The sequence below is a fragment of the Pochonia chlamydosporia genome, chromosome 4 (assembly GCF_001653235.2).
Source record: "Pochonia chlamydosporia 170 chromosome 4, whole genome shotgun sequence".
NCBI lineage: Eukaryota > Fungi > Ascomycota > Sordariomycetes > Hypocreales > Clavicipitaceae > Pochonia > Pochonia chlamydosporia.
The window spans coordinates 224,285-241,204 of NC_035793.1; the positions used below are offsets into that span (position 1 = coordinate 224,285).

At 50.2% G+C, this 16,920-nt stretch overlaps 8 protein-coding genes across 8 annotated transcripts; 7 read left to right on the forward strand and 1 right to left on the reverse strand.

Annotated features, from left to right (window-relative positions):
* Positions 1–495: 495 nt before the first annotated feature.
* Positions 496–2,892, forward strand: VFPPC_07490 (RNA-binding protein RBM25; the record flags this gene model as incomplete). The annotated part of the gene is made up of 4 exons (XM_018286338.1): positions 496–517; positions 582–659; positions 718–2,741; positions 2,800–2,892. The coding sequence occupies 4 exons, from the start codon at positions 496–498 to the stop codon at positions 2,890–2,892; spliced, it is 2,217 nt and encodes a 738-aa protein (XP_018142936.1).
* A 62-nt stretch (positions 2,893–2,954) lies between these two features.
* Positions 2,955–3,200, forward strand: VFPPC_15956 (hypothetical protein; the record flags this gene model as incomplete). The annotated part of the gene is made up of 1 exon (XM_018293709.1): positions 2,955–3,200. The coding sequence occupies one exon, from the start codon at positions 2,955–2,957 to the stop codon at positions 3,198–3,200; it is 246 nt and encodes an 81-aa protein (XP_018142937.1).
* A 471-nt stretch (positions 3,201–3,671) lies between these two features.
* Positions 3,672–4,523, forward strand: VFPPC_07491 (carnitinyl- dehydratase protein; the record flags this gene model as incomplete). The annotated part of the gene is made up of 1 exon (XM_018286339.1): positions 3,672–4,523. One exon carries the CDS (start codon positions 3,672–3,674, stop codon positions 4,521–4,523), a length of 852 nt encoding a protein of 283 aa, XP_018142938.1.
* A 2,191-nt stretch (positions 4,524–6,714) lies between these two features.
* On the forward strand, positions 6,715–8,898 carry VFPPC_07492 (short chain dehydrogenase reductase family; the record flags this gene model as incomplete). The annotated part of the gene is made up of 2 exons (XM_018286340.1): positions 6,715–7,063; positions 7,133–8,898. 2 exons carry the CDS (start codon positions 6,715–6,717, stop codon positions 8,896–8,898), a joined length of 2,115 nt encoding a protein of 704 aa, XP_018142939.1.
* Positions 8,899–9,230: 332 nt separating this feature from the next.
* On the forward strand, positions 9,231–10,487 carry VFPPC_07493 (retinol dehydrogenase 13; the record flags this gene model as incomplete). The annotated part of the gene is made up of 1 exon (XM_018286341.1): positions 9,231–10,487. One exon carries the CDS (start codon positions 9,231–9,233, stop codon positions 10,485–10,487), a length of 1,257 nt encoding a protein of 418 aa, XP_018142940.1.
* A 108-nt stretch (positions 10,488–10,595) lies between these two features.
* Positions 10,596–11,573, reverse strand: VFPPC_14248 (flavin containing amine oxidase; the record flags this gene model as incomplete). Its single annotated transcript, XM_018292017.1, has 1 exon — positions 10,596–11,573. The coding sequence occupies one exon, from the start codon at positions 11,571–11,573 to the stop codon at positions 10,596–10,598; it is 978 nt and encodes a 325-aa protein (XP_018142941.1).
* A 1,312-nt stretch (positions 11,574–12,885) lies between these two features.
* VFPPC_15957 (hypothetical protein) lies at positions 12,886–13,296 on the forward strand (the record flags this gene model as incomplete). The annotated part of the gene is made up of 3 exons (XM_018293710.1): positions 12,886–12,933; positions 12,999–13,091; positions 13,150–13,296. The coding sequence occupies 3 exons, from the start codon at positions 12,886–12,888 to the stop codon at positions 13,294–13,296; spliced, it is 288 nt and encodes a 95-aa protein (XP_018142942.1).
* Positions 13,297–14,395: 1,099 nt separating this feature from the next.
* On the forward strand, positions 14,396–15,634 carry VFPPC_14249 (extracellular sialidase/neuraminidase; the record flags this gene model as incomplete). The annotated part of the gene is made up of 1 exon (XM_018292018.1): positions 14,396–15,634. The coding sequence occupies one exon, from the start codon at positions 14,396–14,398 to the stop codon at positions 15,632–15,634; it is 1,239 nt and encodes a 412-aa protein (XP_018142943.1).
* Positions 15,635–16,920: the final 1,286 nt, after the last annotated feature.

The window sequence follows — 16,920 nt, forward strand, 5'->3', positions numbered from 1 at the left end:
ATATTTCTGAGAATTAGTAGCAATTTCCCTCACATTTTGAAGGTATTTGGCGCCGCACCGGCCGTATATCACGATCAATTGGATATTGCAGGGCAAGGAGCTCCGTAAATCTAAGGCCCAGCCAAAAGTTCAAGGTTGGAAGACTGTCCGGAACGGAGCAAAGTTGATGCGAACCAGCCAGCAGAGGCTCAATTGTGGTGGTCGTGCGCCGTTGGCAGGCTGCTCCACTAAAGCCATGCATTCGTGTGGGCGAACAAGGCTGGAGCTCTTTTTTGACAGACGAGGCCTTGGGTCTTTGAACGACGACAATTTCCGTTCGGCACGCGAATTATCAAGTTGCGATTGCCATCGGTACCAACGCTTCGGCATCTCAGATTGGTGCTTCCACAGCCGGCCGCTAGGGTGTGTCCAGTGTTGTTGGCATATACGATCGATTATTGACCCGGGAATCAGAGAGTTTCGGGGCTCTGCGACGGTTGTTACAAGACGAACAGCATGTCCTACAACCAGTATGGGGGTATGTGGAATGAATAGTCGAGATACGGAGTTTAATGACATCGCTTGCTAACACTTTCATACAGGAAACCCTTACGGTATGCCCCCAGGCTATGGTGGTTACGGCGCACCACCACCGGGCATGAATGCGCCTCCAGGTTTAGGTATGGCTACGATACTCGACGTAGAACATGGTGCAAATACTGACTCATTTCGATTTAGGCGGCCCTCCTGGCATGGCTGCTCCTCCCGGCATGGGCGCCCCTCCAGGTATGCAGCAAGCCAACGCTCCCCAATCTGGGCGTCCTGGCGGCTTACCCGCCAGCTTTCAGGCTCCCGCCAATATGCCGAATATCAACTTCAACGCGCCCGTCATCCGACTTGGAACGAGTACGCCGACGACAGAGGGTGGAAGAGGTGACCGATCACAAGCCTCCGGTGGTAGACCTGGCCTTGGTATGGAACGAGGGTCCGACCAAGGGCGAGGCGCTGCGAGAGAAGCTCCCCAAATATTAATTCCGCCAACTAGCGACGAGAAGCTTCGGACGATTATGCTTCATCAGGTTCCGGACGGCGTTCGCGGCGATGAGGGCGTCCAGAAGCTTCTAGGTGCTGTTGGAGTCTTGCGCAAATGGGAATCTGCTGCCAGCGTGATGGATGACCACAAAGGCACAAGGTTTGGTTTCGCCCTGTTTGATGACGCCGAGTCGCTGTCCAACGCTGTCAAGCTACTTCATGAGCAGGATGTAGAAGTCCCTGTTGAGCGACAAACTGGGTCGAGTGACGCGCCTCCCGAAGACGATACTTTCGAGGGCATTAAAAAGACGACGCTCCAGGTTGCAGTTGATCCTACCACGCTCAAGTATGCCGAGTCTTTTGAGGAGAGCAGAGCGGAGAACCCGGCTGCTCTGAGGAAACTGGAGGCTGCTCAAACAGCTCTCAAACAGGTTTTACGTGAATTATTTTATCCCCCAATCAGCAATGGCATGGATGCTGAGGGTGACACTGCCATGAAGAATGATGCGGACGAGAATGTGGAAGTTGTCAATATCTCTATAGCACAAGAAGATGAGCTGGCTGACATCCCCGCCGAGATGCGAGAGGTCGTCGCTGGAGAAATTGCTGCGTTCCGTGAAAGGAGTAACCAGAGAGATTTGGAGCGGCTAAGAAAGGAGGAGGAGATGGAGGAGATGGAGAGGCAGAGGAACGGAGTATCACGCCCGTCGCTAGGAGCTAACACCATTCCCCTGGGGCCAAGAGGAGCGGTACCAAACGCTCCTTCCGGACCCAGGGGCCAGAACGGACACAATCGCGTGTCATTTGTTAACGGCGAATTTGGCATCAACCGCGCCGAGGAAGATTCAGACGCTAGTGATGAGGAATTGAACCAGAGACACCTGAAGGCGCAACAAACGGATGATGAGAAGGCATACATTGATGCCGAACGGAAATGGGCGAACAGAGAAAGGTCGAGACAGTCAGCGCTGGACCGAGAACAAGACCGCGAGAAACAAGAAGCCGAATCTGAGCAGCGCAAAAAGGATGAGCATCTGGACATGGACAAATCATGGGACGATGAACGAGAGGCTAGCCGCAAGTCACATCCGTATTACCGCGACCACGGCAACTGGGCCAGAAAACGAGGTGTAGACCGGGGAGATGAAGAGGCAAAAGACGATGCCGATCGACGAGCTGAGAATGACGAGCGCCGTAGAGAACAAGCGCAGCTTGAGAAGGCTAGGGGCATGGCCGACTCGTTCTTGGATCAGCAAGCCGAAGAGATGGACCGTCGCGAAGCGGCTGCCGCTGTTGCTCCTCAGCCTTTCAAGCTGTCTCTCGGGGCAGCTGCACAAAAGGCGCAGGCATCCAGGGTACCGCAGCGCCGCACAATTGCCGAAGTGGAGGGTCTGCTGGACGACGAGGATACAGAACAGTCTACGAAACGCCAACTCATTCCTATTCAAATGGAGCCTATATCTGGCGCTGCTGCCATGACAGAGGAAGAGATATCACAGGCTGTCAGAGCATTGGCCCAAGAGATTCCGTCGGAGAAAGAAGGTCTATGGAACTGGGACGTCAAGTGGGATTACATGGACGACGCCGTCATACGGGACAAGTTGCGGCCGTTTGTTGAGAAGAAGGTTGTGGATTATTTGGGTGTCCAGGAGGAGATGTTGGTGGAGGCAGTGGAGGAGCATCTGCGAAAGCATGGTACTGCGCCTGCGTTGGTGGAAGAGCTTGAAGGGGTAAGTCATTTCACCCATCTGGTATGTTGATTGTGCTATTTTGCTGACTACTTTACAGGCGCTGGATGAGGATGCAGAGGATCTGGTCAAAAAGTTGTGGCGGATGGTGATTTTCTTTACGGAGAGTGAGAAGCGTGGACTGCCAGCATGAGCTGGTCAAAGGGACGACGTATAAAAGGGTGGGAGGGCCGTCGAGGACGAGAATTTTGTGGAATGTACGGCGCACGTGGTGGTGTATTATCAGATTTCGAACATTGCAACGGCTGGACATGGTTATGCATATACCATTATTGTAATATACGTAGTAGACGTAGAGTAGGCAAGGAGTTTATGCTTATACTCGGCAGTAGTTTGAAGTGGGATTTGGGACGATTTGCTGAGCAGCTTCGTGAGAGCCGTGCAAATGTGCCACACGGCATAGGGCTACTATTTTGTAAGGAACGGTTATCCATAGCTTAATATGCGCCCATCCAATCTTTGTAGTCGTGTATTGGCGTGAATGCAGTTATAACTTGACGGAGCCGGGCCGACGTTGGCAGTCTAAGTGCCGTGCCGAGGCAAGGGCCACTCAATTCTGAGCAGCCATTGGTTCCGTTCCCCTCTTCGACGACAGCAAAGTGCGTCTCCACCCCCGGATTTGACGTCCATGAAGCTGACATATAATAGCATGTTCTGTGTTTACTTGGTACCATGAACGATTTCTCGAATTGGTTTCATCGATAGTTAGAGGATCTAGCTCTAGGAGTGTCTGGCTTGGTTGAGTTGTACGCAATTGGAATCGTGCGCCGTCATCGAGACGACATCTGGAGGAGCTGTCCATCGCCACTTATTGGACTCGCACGACAACCAGCATCAACATCTCATCACATACTTACCTACCGAATTCACAACTTCACATACACATGAGGACCTACTCATCAAACTCTCACCATGACTCTTAACAACTTCACCAACCCACCCCCCTCTATCCCCAATGTCATCCTCTCCTTTCCCCGCTTCCACGTCCTCCTCGTGACGCTCAACCGGCCCAAACAACTCAACGCCATCCCGCGAGACATGCACGGCCAACTCGACGCCCTCTGGAACTGGTACGACGCCGAGCCAACCCTCCGCTGCGCCGTAATCACCGGCCGCGGACGAGCATTCTCCGCAGGCGCCGACCTCAAAGAATGGAACGAGAAGAACGAGCAAAACATTGCCAGCGGCAACGACCGCAACGCAAGCTGGGCGGACAGCGGCTTCGGCGGCCTGAGCAACCGTCACGGGAAGAAGCCCATCATCGCTGCCATCAACGGCCTCTGTCTCGGCGGCGCAATGGAGATGATTCTCAACGTGGACATGGTCATCTCTGCCCCGGACGCCAAGTACGGTCTTCCCGAGGTGACGAGGGGGGTTATCGCGGTCGCGGGTGCACTACCGAGGCTGATGAGGATTGTTGGGAGGCAGAGGGCGTCGGAGATGGCGCTGCTGGGGAGGATGCATTCTGCGCAGCAGCTGCTGGAGTGGGGGATCGTGAATAAGATTGTGAGGGCGAAGGGGGAGCATGCGGTTGTGGAGGAGGCGCTGCGGTGGGCTACGGACGTGGCGTGCAATTCTCCGGATTCTGTGATTGTGAGTAGGGAGGGTTTGTTGGGCGGGTGGGAGGCGGAGGATCCGAGGGCGAGTACGAAGAGGATTGATGGGGGGATTTATAAAAGGATGGATGGGGGGGAGAATATGAAGGAGGGGGTGTTGAGCTTTGTGGAGAGGAGGAAGGCGGAGTGGAAGGATAGTAAGCTGTGAGGGAGTGGTATGTCGATGGTTGCGTTGATGCTATGGCTTGCGATGCTTGGTAGTCGGGCAGAATAAGATGTTATTACGATATTGGTTCGAGATTGTGGTTGACGTGACGGCAAACGTGGTGTTGAGCGAGTGAACGTGAACTGCATGAAACTCAAGGGAAAGGGAGCTGTTAGCACATTTTGGAAAATAGGTAGCTGGTGTACCATGTCAATCGCTTTGTGTGGACTCTGCAGAGTGAGAAGGTGGTGATAACTGATGATGGTGTTGGTGAGTCTCGCTTCCTGAAATGTCGGTTTGCTTAGGGTAAAGGATTTTTCCGATGGTGTTCACTCGTCAAAACGTCCAACACGAGGAATTCAGGTGGCCTGCAGTCAGAGACAGATGAACTGAACAGATTGCTGGGCTTACTCTCAAGCTCCCCGTTATCTCTAGGTGAAGACATGGCTCAAGACCTGTTTCGAGGTTACGACGCCGCTCATTTGTCGGAGGGTTCATACTGGTGACAGTGTGCTGTTTCAATGGAACCCTACGTACCACTCAGTCGAGTCAATTGCCACCGTTTCATTATGCGCGTGATTACTCCATAATGACTCTGCAGTCCCAAACTCAGACAACCCAGCGCTGGTTGCGACTTGGCAAGTGACTTGACCAGACTAATTATGACGGCGTTGGTGGCGGTTTGGGCGGGACGGGCCGAAATCTGACCAGACAATATTTCAACTTCACACCCTTCACCTCTTCACCAATATCAGCAAGTCAGAATACATCTTCACATGCCTAGACAGGTAGGCCATTCCTCTCAACCGGCCAGTTTTAACCCACTGCATGCTTGCGTCAACGACTCCTATACTCGTCCAAAAATGAAGCACACCCACTGATCATCTGAGACCAATGGTGATCATGCAATGAGGACATCCAGATTAGCAAGCCACATGCAATACTCGCCAGAAAAATACGAAGGAAAAAAAGTAAAAAACATGTAGCCAATCTTATGTCTGTGTCGCCACCATCGCTGAGAAAACTATCGAGTTGGGGGCTCTGGCTCAGCGGCAGACGAGAGAAGTGGCGTTGCTGGAAATGGAAGTGGATGCATGGGTGGGAGATGTGATGGCGGGGATTATTATGCCGTCCGTCTCCACATTCATCTGGTTTCTGGATCCAAAAGAGATCATGGTTCTCTGTCGTTATTTTGTTCGTTGTGGAGGCGCTGTTGTTGGAGAGTTGGCCTGCTTGCTGGTGATGGGTTATGAAATACAACACTAGTTGGCGTTTCCAACATCGGTTTTGTAATGGTAAGTGTAGTAACAGTACGAGTAGATAGTAGACTATTAGTGTGAGGAAGTCAAAAAGCAATACAGTACATCATCTTCTTGATACACCCAAAACGAAATCGTCTGAACCAGGATCCCCAATCCAGCTCTCCGGTCCACGACATCACGTTACAACCACCTCGTCCATCACTTGCCCTTTTTACTAATACATACTCCGTAACTGCCCTCTCACTGCGGAGTATTCCCAGCCTTTCCCCCTCCCTTCCTGAGACATGCATCACACATCCTAATCTGGACGAATGGCAGCACCTCACCGCACTTGGAGCTCAAGCTGTGAAAAAAAAAGGACAAACCCTGGACAACCCACGCCTGCGGGCCGCTCCCCATTTCGATAGTATTTGCAGGTCCCGGTACCGTGTCTAGCTTTGCTGTAATTGGGAGCACCACCCCGGCAAGGTGTCTGGTTCAAAACAACAAGGCGGCAATGATCTTCGAGGGTCAGCCCGAGACATGCAAGCCTCTTTCACCATCGATGATACTCTACTGGCAGCAAGACGCCATGTAAAAATTATACTCCCGGCGCTGTGATGAGACCGCGCAAAGTACTCCGAGACCAGCTTGACGCCACGGGTTTGTTTAAAATGCTGATGGCTTGCATACCCCGTTGCTGTTGCGGCTGAGGGTGATGGAAGTTTGGTTACCTTGGAACCTTGGCAATTCAAAAGCCCCTTCTCCGAGACACCGAAGAGCTGGTTACATCTGGGGCTACGTCAATTTTCACAATTGATCAATCAGAATTTATCTTCATCGTATGGAGCATTCCTCGCTTATGAGTTGACGAGAAGACGTTGTGTTACCATCTGCCTTATAAAGCAAGACGCAGACGGCTTACATCGGGAATCGAGGCCACGCAGACAACCATGGCGGAAAGGCTGCTTGATCCGCACCCTGCAAATGGAGGTGCCAAGCACAAGCAGCGCGAGGACTTGTCCGGAGACTATTCACCTAGGGCCATGAGCCCAAGCGGGAGAAGCCCCAGAGGCACCAGCCCGAGGGGCAGAAGTCCCAGCGCGAGAAGTCCAAGAGCAACGAGCCCAGTCTCATACGCAATGGGTGTGCCGAAGGATACGGGGAGACCCCCCAAGAAGCTGATCTTGTGCTTTGATGGAACGGGGAACAAGTTTCATGGCGATGAGAGTGATAGCAATATTCTCAAAATCTTTCGCATGCTGGATCGGTCTGCCGGAGACCAGTATCACTACTATCAACGTGAGTTTCCTTGCATTCAGAGCGGTATCTGGCGATGGAATTGCTTCTAACGGATGATTGGTTCCCTAGCCGGTATTGGTACCTATGTTATTTCAGACTCCCTTTCTCATAGCGGTCTCCGAGCTCGACTTAAATCATGGTATCAAAAGGCAAAGGACTCGGCCATCGGCTCCTCGTTCGATCAGCATGTGGTCGGTGGCTACCGTTTCCTCATGCGGTTCTACCAGACGGGCGATGAGATCTACATGTTTGGCTTCAGTCGCGGTGCATATATTGCGCGATTCTTGGCAGAAATGCTCGACTACATAGGTCTCTTGTGTCACGGAAACGAAGAAATGGTCAAGTTTGCTTGGAAAGCTTTTGCACAATGGCAGGCCAGGAAGCCCCCTTCGAAGGATGACGATGACGACGAGTCCGAGTCTGAAGAGGACAAGGAAACACGCAGAATGTACAACTATATGAAAGGCTTTCGTGAGACATTCTCCAGGCCTGTGGGCAGAATTCGATTTCTGGGTTTATTCGATACTGTCAACTCGGTGCCGCGATTCGAGGCCGCTTGGATGCAACGCAGCAAGTTTCCTTACACGGCACGTACTAGTGCCAAGGTTATTCGGCATGCTGTTAGTATTGATGAGCGGCGCGCCAAGTTTCGCCAGGATCTTATATACCAAAAGCCGCCGAAACATGAGCACCGCGTTCATGTCCATCACCATCATGTGGGTGACGTGATTGACCGACTGCGGCACAGTATGGACGTGCCACGCCCACACTCTGGTGACAAGCCTGAGCTTCCCGCTGTTCCCATGGAGAAGGAAAGGCATCCTAGCCAGTTCCTCGCCCCGGGTGATACGGCAAGAGGACGCCGTGGTGCGGTTTCTCACAAGCATGATTATGCTCCGTACCGGGCTCGGTCCAGATCAAGACAGAAAATGGCACAACGTGCTATCCAGGACGATCAAGACAACATATCGTGTTCTGATGCCTCGCAATGGGAGACGGAAATGGACGACTGGAAGAACGAGGATCAGGACATTGACGAGATTTGGTTCGCAGGTGGCCACGGAGACATTGGCGGAGGTTGGGAAGCACTCGATGATCGTAAGAGCGCCAGTCATGTACCCCTAGCATGGATGATTCGGGAAGCCATGAGGGCAGGTCTACAATTCGACATGGATAATGTGACCGATATGGGCTGCCACGATGTATTCAACAGCGTTCGCCCCTCAACTCGAGAAAATCGGCCAAGTCGAGCATCCAAGCCAGCTATCCAAGTGCAGGACGAAGCAGGCCATGTACAGGAAGGCCAACAGAATGGCAACTCGAGCCCCGAAATCGAAGGAAAGGAGTTTGCCACAGGATTCGCTGCTGATTCGAACCACATCTCGCCATTCCATGAACTCATGCACAAGGCGCACACATCCCGTATTCACGACTCGCTCGAGTATGGCGGTGGACTTGGTATGATGGCCGTCTCAGCGTGGAAGTTTATGGAATACTTGCCGTTCCGTCGCATGGACTTGCAGCCCAACGGATCTTGGAAACCTATTCGTTGGCCCTTACCATGTGGTGAGGTGCGAGATGTGCCGACTAATGTGAGGGTTCACGGTAGTGTTATCCGCAGATTGAAGGAGGATGAGACGTACAGGCCGGGCAACTTGATTATTGGAGGCGGCGGAAGGGGTGTGAGACAGGCACCAGCGGAATACGGCATTGGAGACTGGGTTTGCGTTGCTGAGCATGGTGATCCAATTGGTGAGATTTGGGAGAAGAAGCCAAAGGAGGAGAATGAGAATGGAATGACTGGAGCAAATGGAACGAACGGAGTAGGGCAGTAAGTGTGTAAGATGCTGAAAATAGGGATATCAGACATCAAGTCTGATGTAGAATGTGTATGCAACTAATATTCATTACATTTTCTCACGACTCTGTAATTTTTGTCGAGGTTGGAGATCTGTCAAGTCGTTGATGGAAGACATTAGATGTGCTGTCACGTGGTGGAGCTTGAAGAACAGAGCTGCACTCCAAGCTCCAACTTTGGTTTTTCCAACTGCCACCTTTGCCTGCTCCCTTGCCACGTTACACATTCTCAACTTGATCAATGGAATCGCAATTCTTATAGACTGTTATAATATTTTTCGACTCGCCGGCTCGAGTCTCCTCCGCTACAATGCCTATCCCTTTCCTCATGTACGTCATCGGCCATGGCCCTCCCGACTGGCTTCGCGATAATGCGTACACGATTTTAACAGTCACGACAACGGTCACACTACTTTACTTTCTGAAGAGATGGACATCGGGGCAATTAAATCCAGCGGAGAAGAACCTCCATGGCAGAGTGGTAATGTTCACAGGCGGAACATCCGGAATAGGTGCTTTAGCAGCACAAGAGATGGCAAGCCGTGGCGCTCAAATAATTCTCCTCACGCATACGCCGCCTTCGGACCCCTTTCTCGTGGAATATATCCAAGATATGCGCGATCGAACGAACAACCAACTCATTTACGCCGAACAGGTCGATCTTTCCAGCCTCCACAGCATCCGAAAGTTTGCTACAAAATGGATTGATAATGCGCCTCCTCGAAGATTGGACATGATTGTGCTCTGTGCTGCGACAATGACACCACCTGGCGGAAAGAGGCGGGAAACGAAAGAGGGTATAGAGGAGACGTGGATGGTTAATTATTTGGCCAATTTCCACCTGCTGGGAATACTGAGTCCTGCAATCAAGGCACAGCCGTTTGACCGAGACGTGAGAATCATTGTCGCAACATGCTCCTCCTACATTGGGTCGCCTTCTTTGAAGGAGGTCATTGTCGATAAGAGCTGGTCCCCATCGATTGCATACGCTCGGAGTAAGCTTGCCCTGACAGTGTTTGGGCAAGCATTGCAGAAACATCTCGACACCTACAAGCGCCCTGACCAACTTCCGATGAACGCCAAAGTCATTTTTGTCGACCCAGGACTAAGCCGCACTCCTGGAACACGACGCTGGCTAACACGAGGATCTCTCCTTGGTCTCGCCATCTACGTTTTGGGATATTTCTTCCCATGGCTTTTGCTTAAATCGCCATTTAGAGGCGCGCAATCTATTCTTTACGCTGCAATGGAGTCCGGTCTGGCTGTGGGCCATGGAGGGAGGTTGATCAAGGAGTGTATGGAAGTGGACTTTGCTCGAATCGACGTAAAAGACGACGACGTGGCTAAGAAACTATGGGAGGAGAGCGATGCATTGATCGAGCGAACGGAAAAGGAAGCTGCAAAAAGGAGGGCTGCGGAAAAGGCAACCAAGGACAAGGAAGATGAGAAGAAGAAAGAGCAGGAAAGGGTGGAAGAAATCGAAGGACTAGTGGATACAATTCGGAGGGGCAAGCAAAAGCAACAGCAGCAAGAGAAGAAACCGAAGAGTGGTAAAAGCAAAAAGTAGCGTAGTATAGTTCACATTTCTAGACTGACGAAGGCATGAGCGCTTGATAACTTCGACCGTTTTCTCCATCACCCGTACTTACATCCTGGTACTAACCGAACAATTCTTTTAACCATGGGTTGGAAACGCTTCTTGCGGACTAGTATCGGTTCCTGCGGGAGAAATCGCGTCCTGGAGTACATGTACTCCTTGCACATCGTCTCTGCTTGCTTCGGTATTGCGCGCCAGATCTGGGCTCTGAGCTTGTCCTGACAAGAGCCCATTTGCAGCAAGAATCTTCACGGCAGCTGATTCTCCACTCCAATACGCACCTGTTGTAGTACCTATCGCGATGAATGGCGCAGTATGTTCTCCTGCAAACCATATCCCTCGGTCTGGCAAGCCAGCTCTCGTTGTCCGAATGTCTTCATCCAAGTGTACTTCTTCCCCTTCAACCTGAGAGTAATCGCTAATCTGAAAATTTGTATATGACCCATTTCCTGCCAACTCGTCATTCTGCCAGTTTGTAGCAAGGATAGCATTTGGCATGCATTCAGGACAGCCAGCTTTGTAGTTGGGTAGCAGACTATAATACGGGCGAAAGAATCCAACCAGTGTATCGAAATATTCTGCACTATTTGGTGAGAGATTTTGGATGAGAGATGTCACATAAGCTGCGCATGGTCCGTAGAGAGAGAATAAGAGTGTAGGCTGAGCTAGACTTCCAAAATGATCTTTGGAGGACAAAGGAACTAGCTCGATTGCCCAAGATTTCTGCTCGTCAGGTACGTATTGGGGATTGAGAAAGTGCGTGAAACTTGGTGTTGCTATGCTGCTCGTGGGCGAGTTGCCGCCTTCTCGAGTCGTGGCTGCAGGTGTAGGGACGTAACCCCAAAAGTCGAGAGGGAATGAGATATAAACTTTTTCCAGGCTGCTGTAAGAGGCGTTCTGGATCGCGCGGTAGAGTGGTAATGGTATTTGGGGATCAATGTTGAGTGTCCCACGCTTTAGACAGCCCAGCGGAATGGTCACCACAACCTCATCAAATTTGAAGTCGCCATTCTCTGTGCTGACCACAATTTTTGGGCCTTGACTCTCGATAAGCATATTCTGGATGCTCTTTACCTTTGTAGATAAATGGATTTTAGCCCCGAGTTGTACGTTCTCTGTAATTCGCTGCAAAATAGCCTCATGACTTCCGGTAACGTAAAGATTATCTTTTAAAGAGCGCCTATGTTAGCATGCTGTAGAGTTTAATGCGGTCTATGTGGTCTTGTTCATACCTCCATCAAGACACTCCTCAAGCCAGAACCATTTGAGGCTCTGCCTTTCCCAAGAGTCACCAATTAATCATCCCCACATCTCTGCTAACATTAAGATGAAATTATGTTCTTCTGGGTCGAAAGACTGTTCTTTAAGCTGAGTAAGGAAGAAATCCTTCAAACTTTTATTAGGGTGTATAGTAGAACAGTTTTCGTTGCTATACTTGAACGCCATATTGAGAAGATCCCAGACCTTTTCAAACCCGGTAGCAGTCACTTCACTATCTAGTAGTGACCCTTGAGAATTATAGACGCAGGCCGAGTCATCGATTAAAGAAAGTGCTGTGCCCGTGTCTTTTTGCTAGTTTGACTAGTGGATTGTTTTCCGTTCCGTGGATCCAGTTTGGGCCCCTATATGCGTCGTTAGCAGACCTCACGTAGCATTTCAACTTGATCTTACATATCAACAGCACGATCGAGGAGGCTTTCTTGGTGTGTCTGCGATCTATGCTTTAGTAATACACCCCGTCTGTTGCAAGTTACTGTGAACTCACGCGCCCTCCGACCCTAGACCGAGCTTCAAGAATTGTAACTTGAACACCCTTAGATGTTAAGACTTCTGCACATCTTAATCCAGCTAGACCGGCCCCGATAATTCCCACCTTAGGAGGTTCTACAATCTCTTCAGGTGAGTGCTTAGCCCTGAGTCTTATTGCTTTTCTTGGTACGTAGGAACATAAAAAGTCCTTGGAAAAGAGGAGAAGATCTTGCTGCATTCGGGAAAGACTGCCCTTAGCAGTATATATTTCACTGGCATGCCGTTTTCCCTCCATGTTGGCGATAAATGCTCTTGGAGAGAAGTGGTCGAGAGTGTGCAAAATTCACAGACTATAAGTTAAATTGCTGCAGAAAAACCAGGAAAGGATGATTCAATTAACAGAAATTTCTGAAGAATAGGGCTCCCCAGGAGGCAGGGGATTAGGCACGACCTTGTCTTCAAGGGCATCATTTCTGTCTTACCAACGACATAAAATCCTGGATAACAACAAAAAAAGACAAAGGGCATTAAAGTGGCCAAAAATAGTTGGTCAGATCTCTGTAAGAGAAAGAAAGAAACTGAAACTGTACTGCGCCCGGCTCTGAACGCTCTGACTTCAATGGCCACGGCTGGCCGCGGCAAAGACATGATGCAAACTTCAAACTGCGCCGTCTGGTGGTCTTTGATACACAAAAATAGCTGGAAACAAGCGATTGTTTAATTTATTGGCAGCATGAAGCTCTTCTTGTGCTATTGAAGCGTTATCCAGGACAGGACAACAACGTCGTTCACAGTGAGCTACCCATGAAAGCTCTTGTGCCACATGCAACGATTGACTTTACCTCCACATTTTTACGACAGACGACATGCTGCAATGTGTTAGAATGGGTTGTATCTAAAAGGGACGTCTACTACGATTTTGGAGGCTGCTGAGGGTGATGATGTGGTTGAGTATGGGTTTGCGAGTTGGGCGGTTGCTAGGAAGAAAGAAGACAAGCTTTGGGAGGTCGGTGAGAGGTGGTTGGGTTGAGTAGTTGAGAGGATCTCTTTGAAGGGATTGATGAAAAGGCAATGAATGAAGGGATATTGTCCACAGATTCAACTAAGACCACTCTCTGTATCAACCAACTAGACGCAGTGTCGTAACGTTATGAGTCCATGGGTCGGAAGAACGGGCTCGAGTTGTCAAAAAACAAATTGTTGACTCATTGGAAACTGCACTTGCCCGGAAGTAAGAACATCGATATTCTCCCGGCAATTAAAGCATTATTCAGCAAGAACAGCGTCACGTCTCTCTTCAGCATTCAGTGGATTCATTCACCTGGTAACGTAGGGCTGACAGCTGAACTACACCCCGGCCAGCAAGGGTTATTTCCATTTTCAGCAGCCACGTGGGTTAACTTGAAGCTCTCACTGGTTAGATCATGACGGAAGATTAAACCTGAAATAGTATGCTGCCCGACTTTCAAAGAAGAGTCGCGCATGGACGCTGGCTTCTAGCTCTGGCCAGGCGTCACGCCGAGGGATGTCGTGTGCTTGACTTTGTCAAGTCTGGTCTTCTTGATCCCCCAAAAGCATTTCCTGATAAAATGGGATTTGTATATTGAAAAAGGTAAATTGTTGGGACTTAAATGTTGTATTGCGAGTTATCGATCCTGCCTTTGCCACTGTCAAGGGAACACGCTAGTCAAGGAGCAACTCTTTCCATGACACCCGACAGCCCCGACGGTTGCAAGCCTTTTTCTAATTTTATCTGCAGATCCCTTCATGTCAAGCCCCATCTCTTGCAGAACCAATTAGAAGACCAAATACACAGTTTCATTAGCCCAGTTTGGCATATGCTTATATCCTGCGCCATAGCTTAACGGGAAGCATAACGGTGGAAAGACAAATCATTGCGCAGGATGTGGCATTGTTGAGAAGAAAATACCCCTGAGGAGCCTTTTTCGGGTCCGTAATGGATTCCGGCCGTGTTTATTTTATTTCCTGGGAATAAGCACGGGCTGTTCAACACCGACGCCGAGTGTGCTCTAAGGGTATAAAGACAGGCAACGTTGTGAACTGTACATTTGGATGAACCGGTATCCACGTCAATTTACCTTCATTTTTCCTTTTTCTTTTAAGTGATCATGCGAGGAACTACCCTTCTGAATGGTTGGCTTACCGCCATGCTAGGCGCTGGCCTGGCTTCGGCTGCCGTCAAGGACCCTGCCAAAGACGCCACTCCTTCTCATAAGGAGTTTGCTCTATTTAAGAGCGCGAACATGGCTGGTGCGGACAAGCTTTCCACTGGCATCGGGTTCCATTCTTTCCGGATTCCCGCAGTTGTGACAACCACTACGGGCCGTATCCTTGCCTTTGCCGAAGGTCGACGTCACGACAACCGAGACTTTGGTGACATTAATCTCGTCTTCAAACGCACCAAGGCGGCCAACAACCACGGTTCCAGCCCAAGTGACTGGGAGGGTCTGCAAGAAGTTGTCGGCAAAGGTGACGGTACCTGGGGTAATCCGACACCAGTCGTTGACGGCAAGACCATCTACCTCTTCCTGAGCTGGAACGGCGGCGCTTACAGCCAGAACGGCAATGACAAGCTCCCCAATGGAAAAGTCACCAAGAAGATTGACAAGACTTGGGAGGGAAGACGCCACCTCTATCTTACACAGAGCACCGACGACGGCAAAACCTGGTCCGAACCTAAGGACATGACCAAACAACTTACGCCTGAAAACTGGGCTTGGGACGCCGTTGGCCCAGGCAACGGTATTGTCATGGCCTCTGGTGAAGTCGTTATTCCCGCTATGGGAAGAAACATTATTGGACGAGGTGAGCCTGGTAAGCGAACATGGACTTACCAGAGCCTCAAGGGAGCTGGTGCCGAAGGAACCGTGGCCCAAACCCCCGACGGCAAGCTCTATCGCAACGACCGTGCCGGCAAAGACGACGATTACCGAAAGGTTGCTCGAGGAACACTCACCTCCTTCGGCTCCTTTGCTCTTGACAAGGGTCTCCCTGACCCTGCTTGTGAAGCTGCAACTCTTCTGTACAACCGTGCTGACGCCAAGGGTCCTGCACGCGTTGTGTTCCTCAACTCGGCCGATAAGAACTCTCGACGAGCGATGCGTGTTAGAATCAGCTACGACAGCAATGCCAACAAGTATAACTACGGCCGCAAGCTTAGTGATGCTCCGGTTTCTGGAGCTGGACACGAGGGTGGGTATTCTAGCTTGACAAAGACGGCTGACTTTAATGTTGGGGCGCTTGTTGAGACGGACTTTTATCAGACTGGTGGCTCTAAGAATGATTATCGTGCTATTGTGTGGAGGAAGTTCAACTTGAGCTGGATTTTGCACGGGCCGAATAACTAGACTGATCCGAGGTCCGAGGAATTGCGGTTGAAAGGGGTTTGTCAACTGATCTTGTATATATGTCACATTTTGGTGTATACATTATTTGTCTTTCTTTCGTACATAGCATTTAATGTAAAGTTTCAATTCTCATATATGGCCTAGTGTCGCCTGAGTTGTCGCCCATTGCACTACAGCTGTCACTTGTTATGAAGTAACCTCTGGCTGATCTGGATTAGGCTACGGCGTTGGCACCCAATTAACCAGTTTACGGCGGATGAGACTGAATTCCATCCCAGCTTCGAGTTGGATACCATTGGGTATAGCTTTCAGTGTTCATGGTTTCCCGTGCACAACAGGACGTGACGACCAGTCTAGAATTAGTGCTGAAATTGGTTTTAAACACGTTGGGTATGATTGATGACCGGTTAAGGAAGGATAGACGTGAAGATGGGTTGCTGTTGCTTACACAATTTTGTAAGCTGTAACTCCAATTCGCCAGGTCATCTCCAGCGCCCAGCCTCGATCAAGCTCCTCTGCAAGGTGGAACGTCTTCGGAACTTTTGAGTGGGATATCACATAGCACTACATATGCCCGGCTGAATTCTCCCCCAACCTGTGTGACTTCGGCAACTCTATGTTGCCATTGCTTTCTGTGGACTGTGGTCATCTGCCAAACTGTAGTTGCACAACTGTTTCTGGGCATACTGAAAGTATGAGACAGGTCACAGTCTCATTTCAGCGAGCACTGCGTCCAACATGGTGTCTTACCAAAACGTCCCGAACGCCACATGTTCTACGACAACGGATATTTGCTCAGCCTTGTTCCTTTGAGCCAATGACACCTACGGCGTAAATGCAGAAACGTGCCCCGATCCTTTAAATACTCACATTGCGAGAGAAGGCACACAGTCATGGACAGCTGCACTCTGCCTCACCGAAGTGTTGTAAGACTACACTGGCAATGTTACTGGACGGGGTCGAAGTCGAGGCTGCTGCCAAGTGAGCACGTAAGCACAGCCGAAGACTGTGATACTGTGAGCGAAATAATGAGAGAGCGTAAACAAAGTGGCAGAGCCTCTTTGCAGAGCAACTATTACCAGTTATATTTGTCAAGGTAGACACTCTGAAAATGAGGGCATCTGAGCACTGGTCATATCACGCTTCTTTTCTTGTTCAAGAGACAGTTGTGCTTATTTCGCCTGCAGACATTGCAGTCTGTAAGTTTGTCACTATAATACAAAACAGGGGTTTCCATTATTGAGACTCCAATGCGGGAGGCTTCATATCCTGTGTTCTTGTCCCGA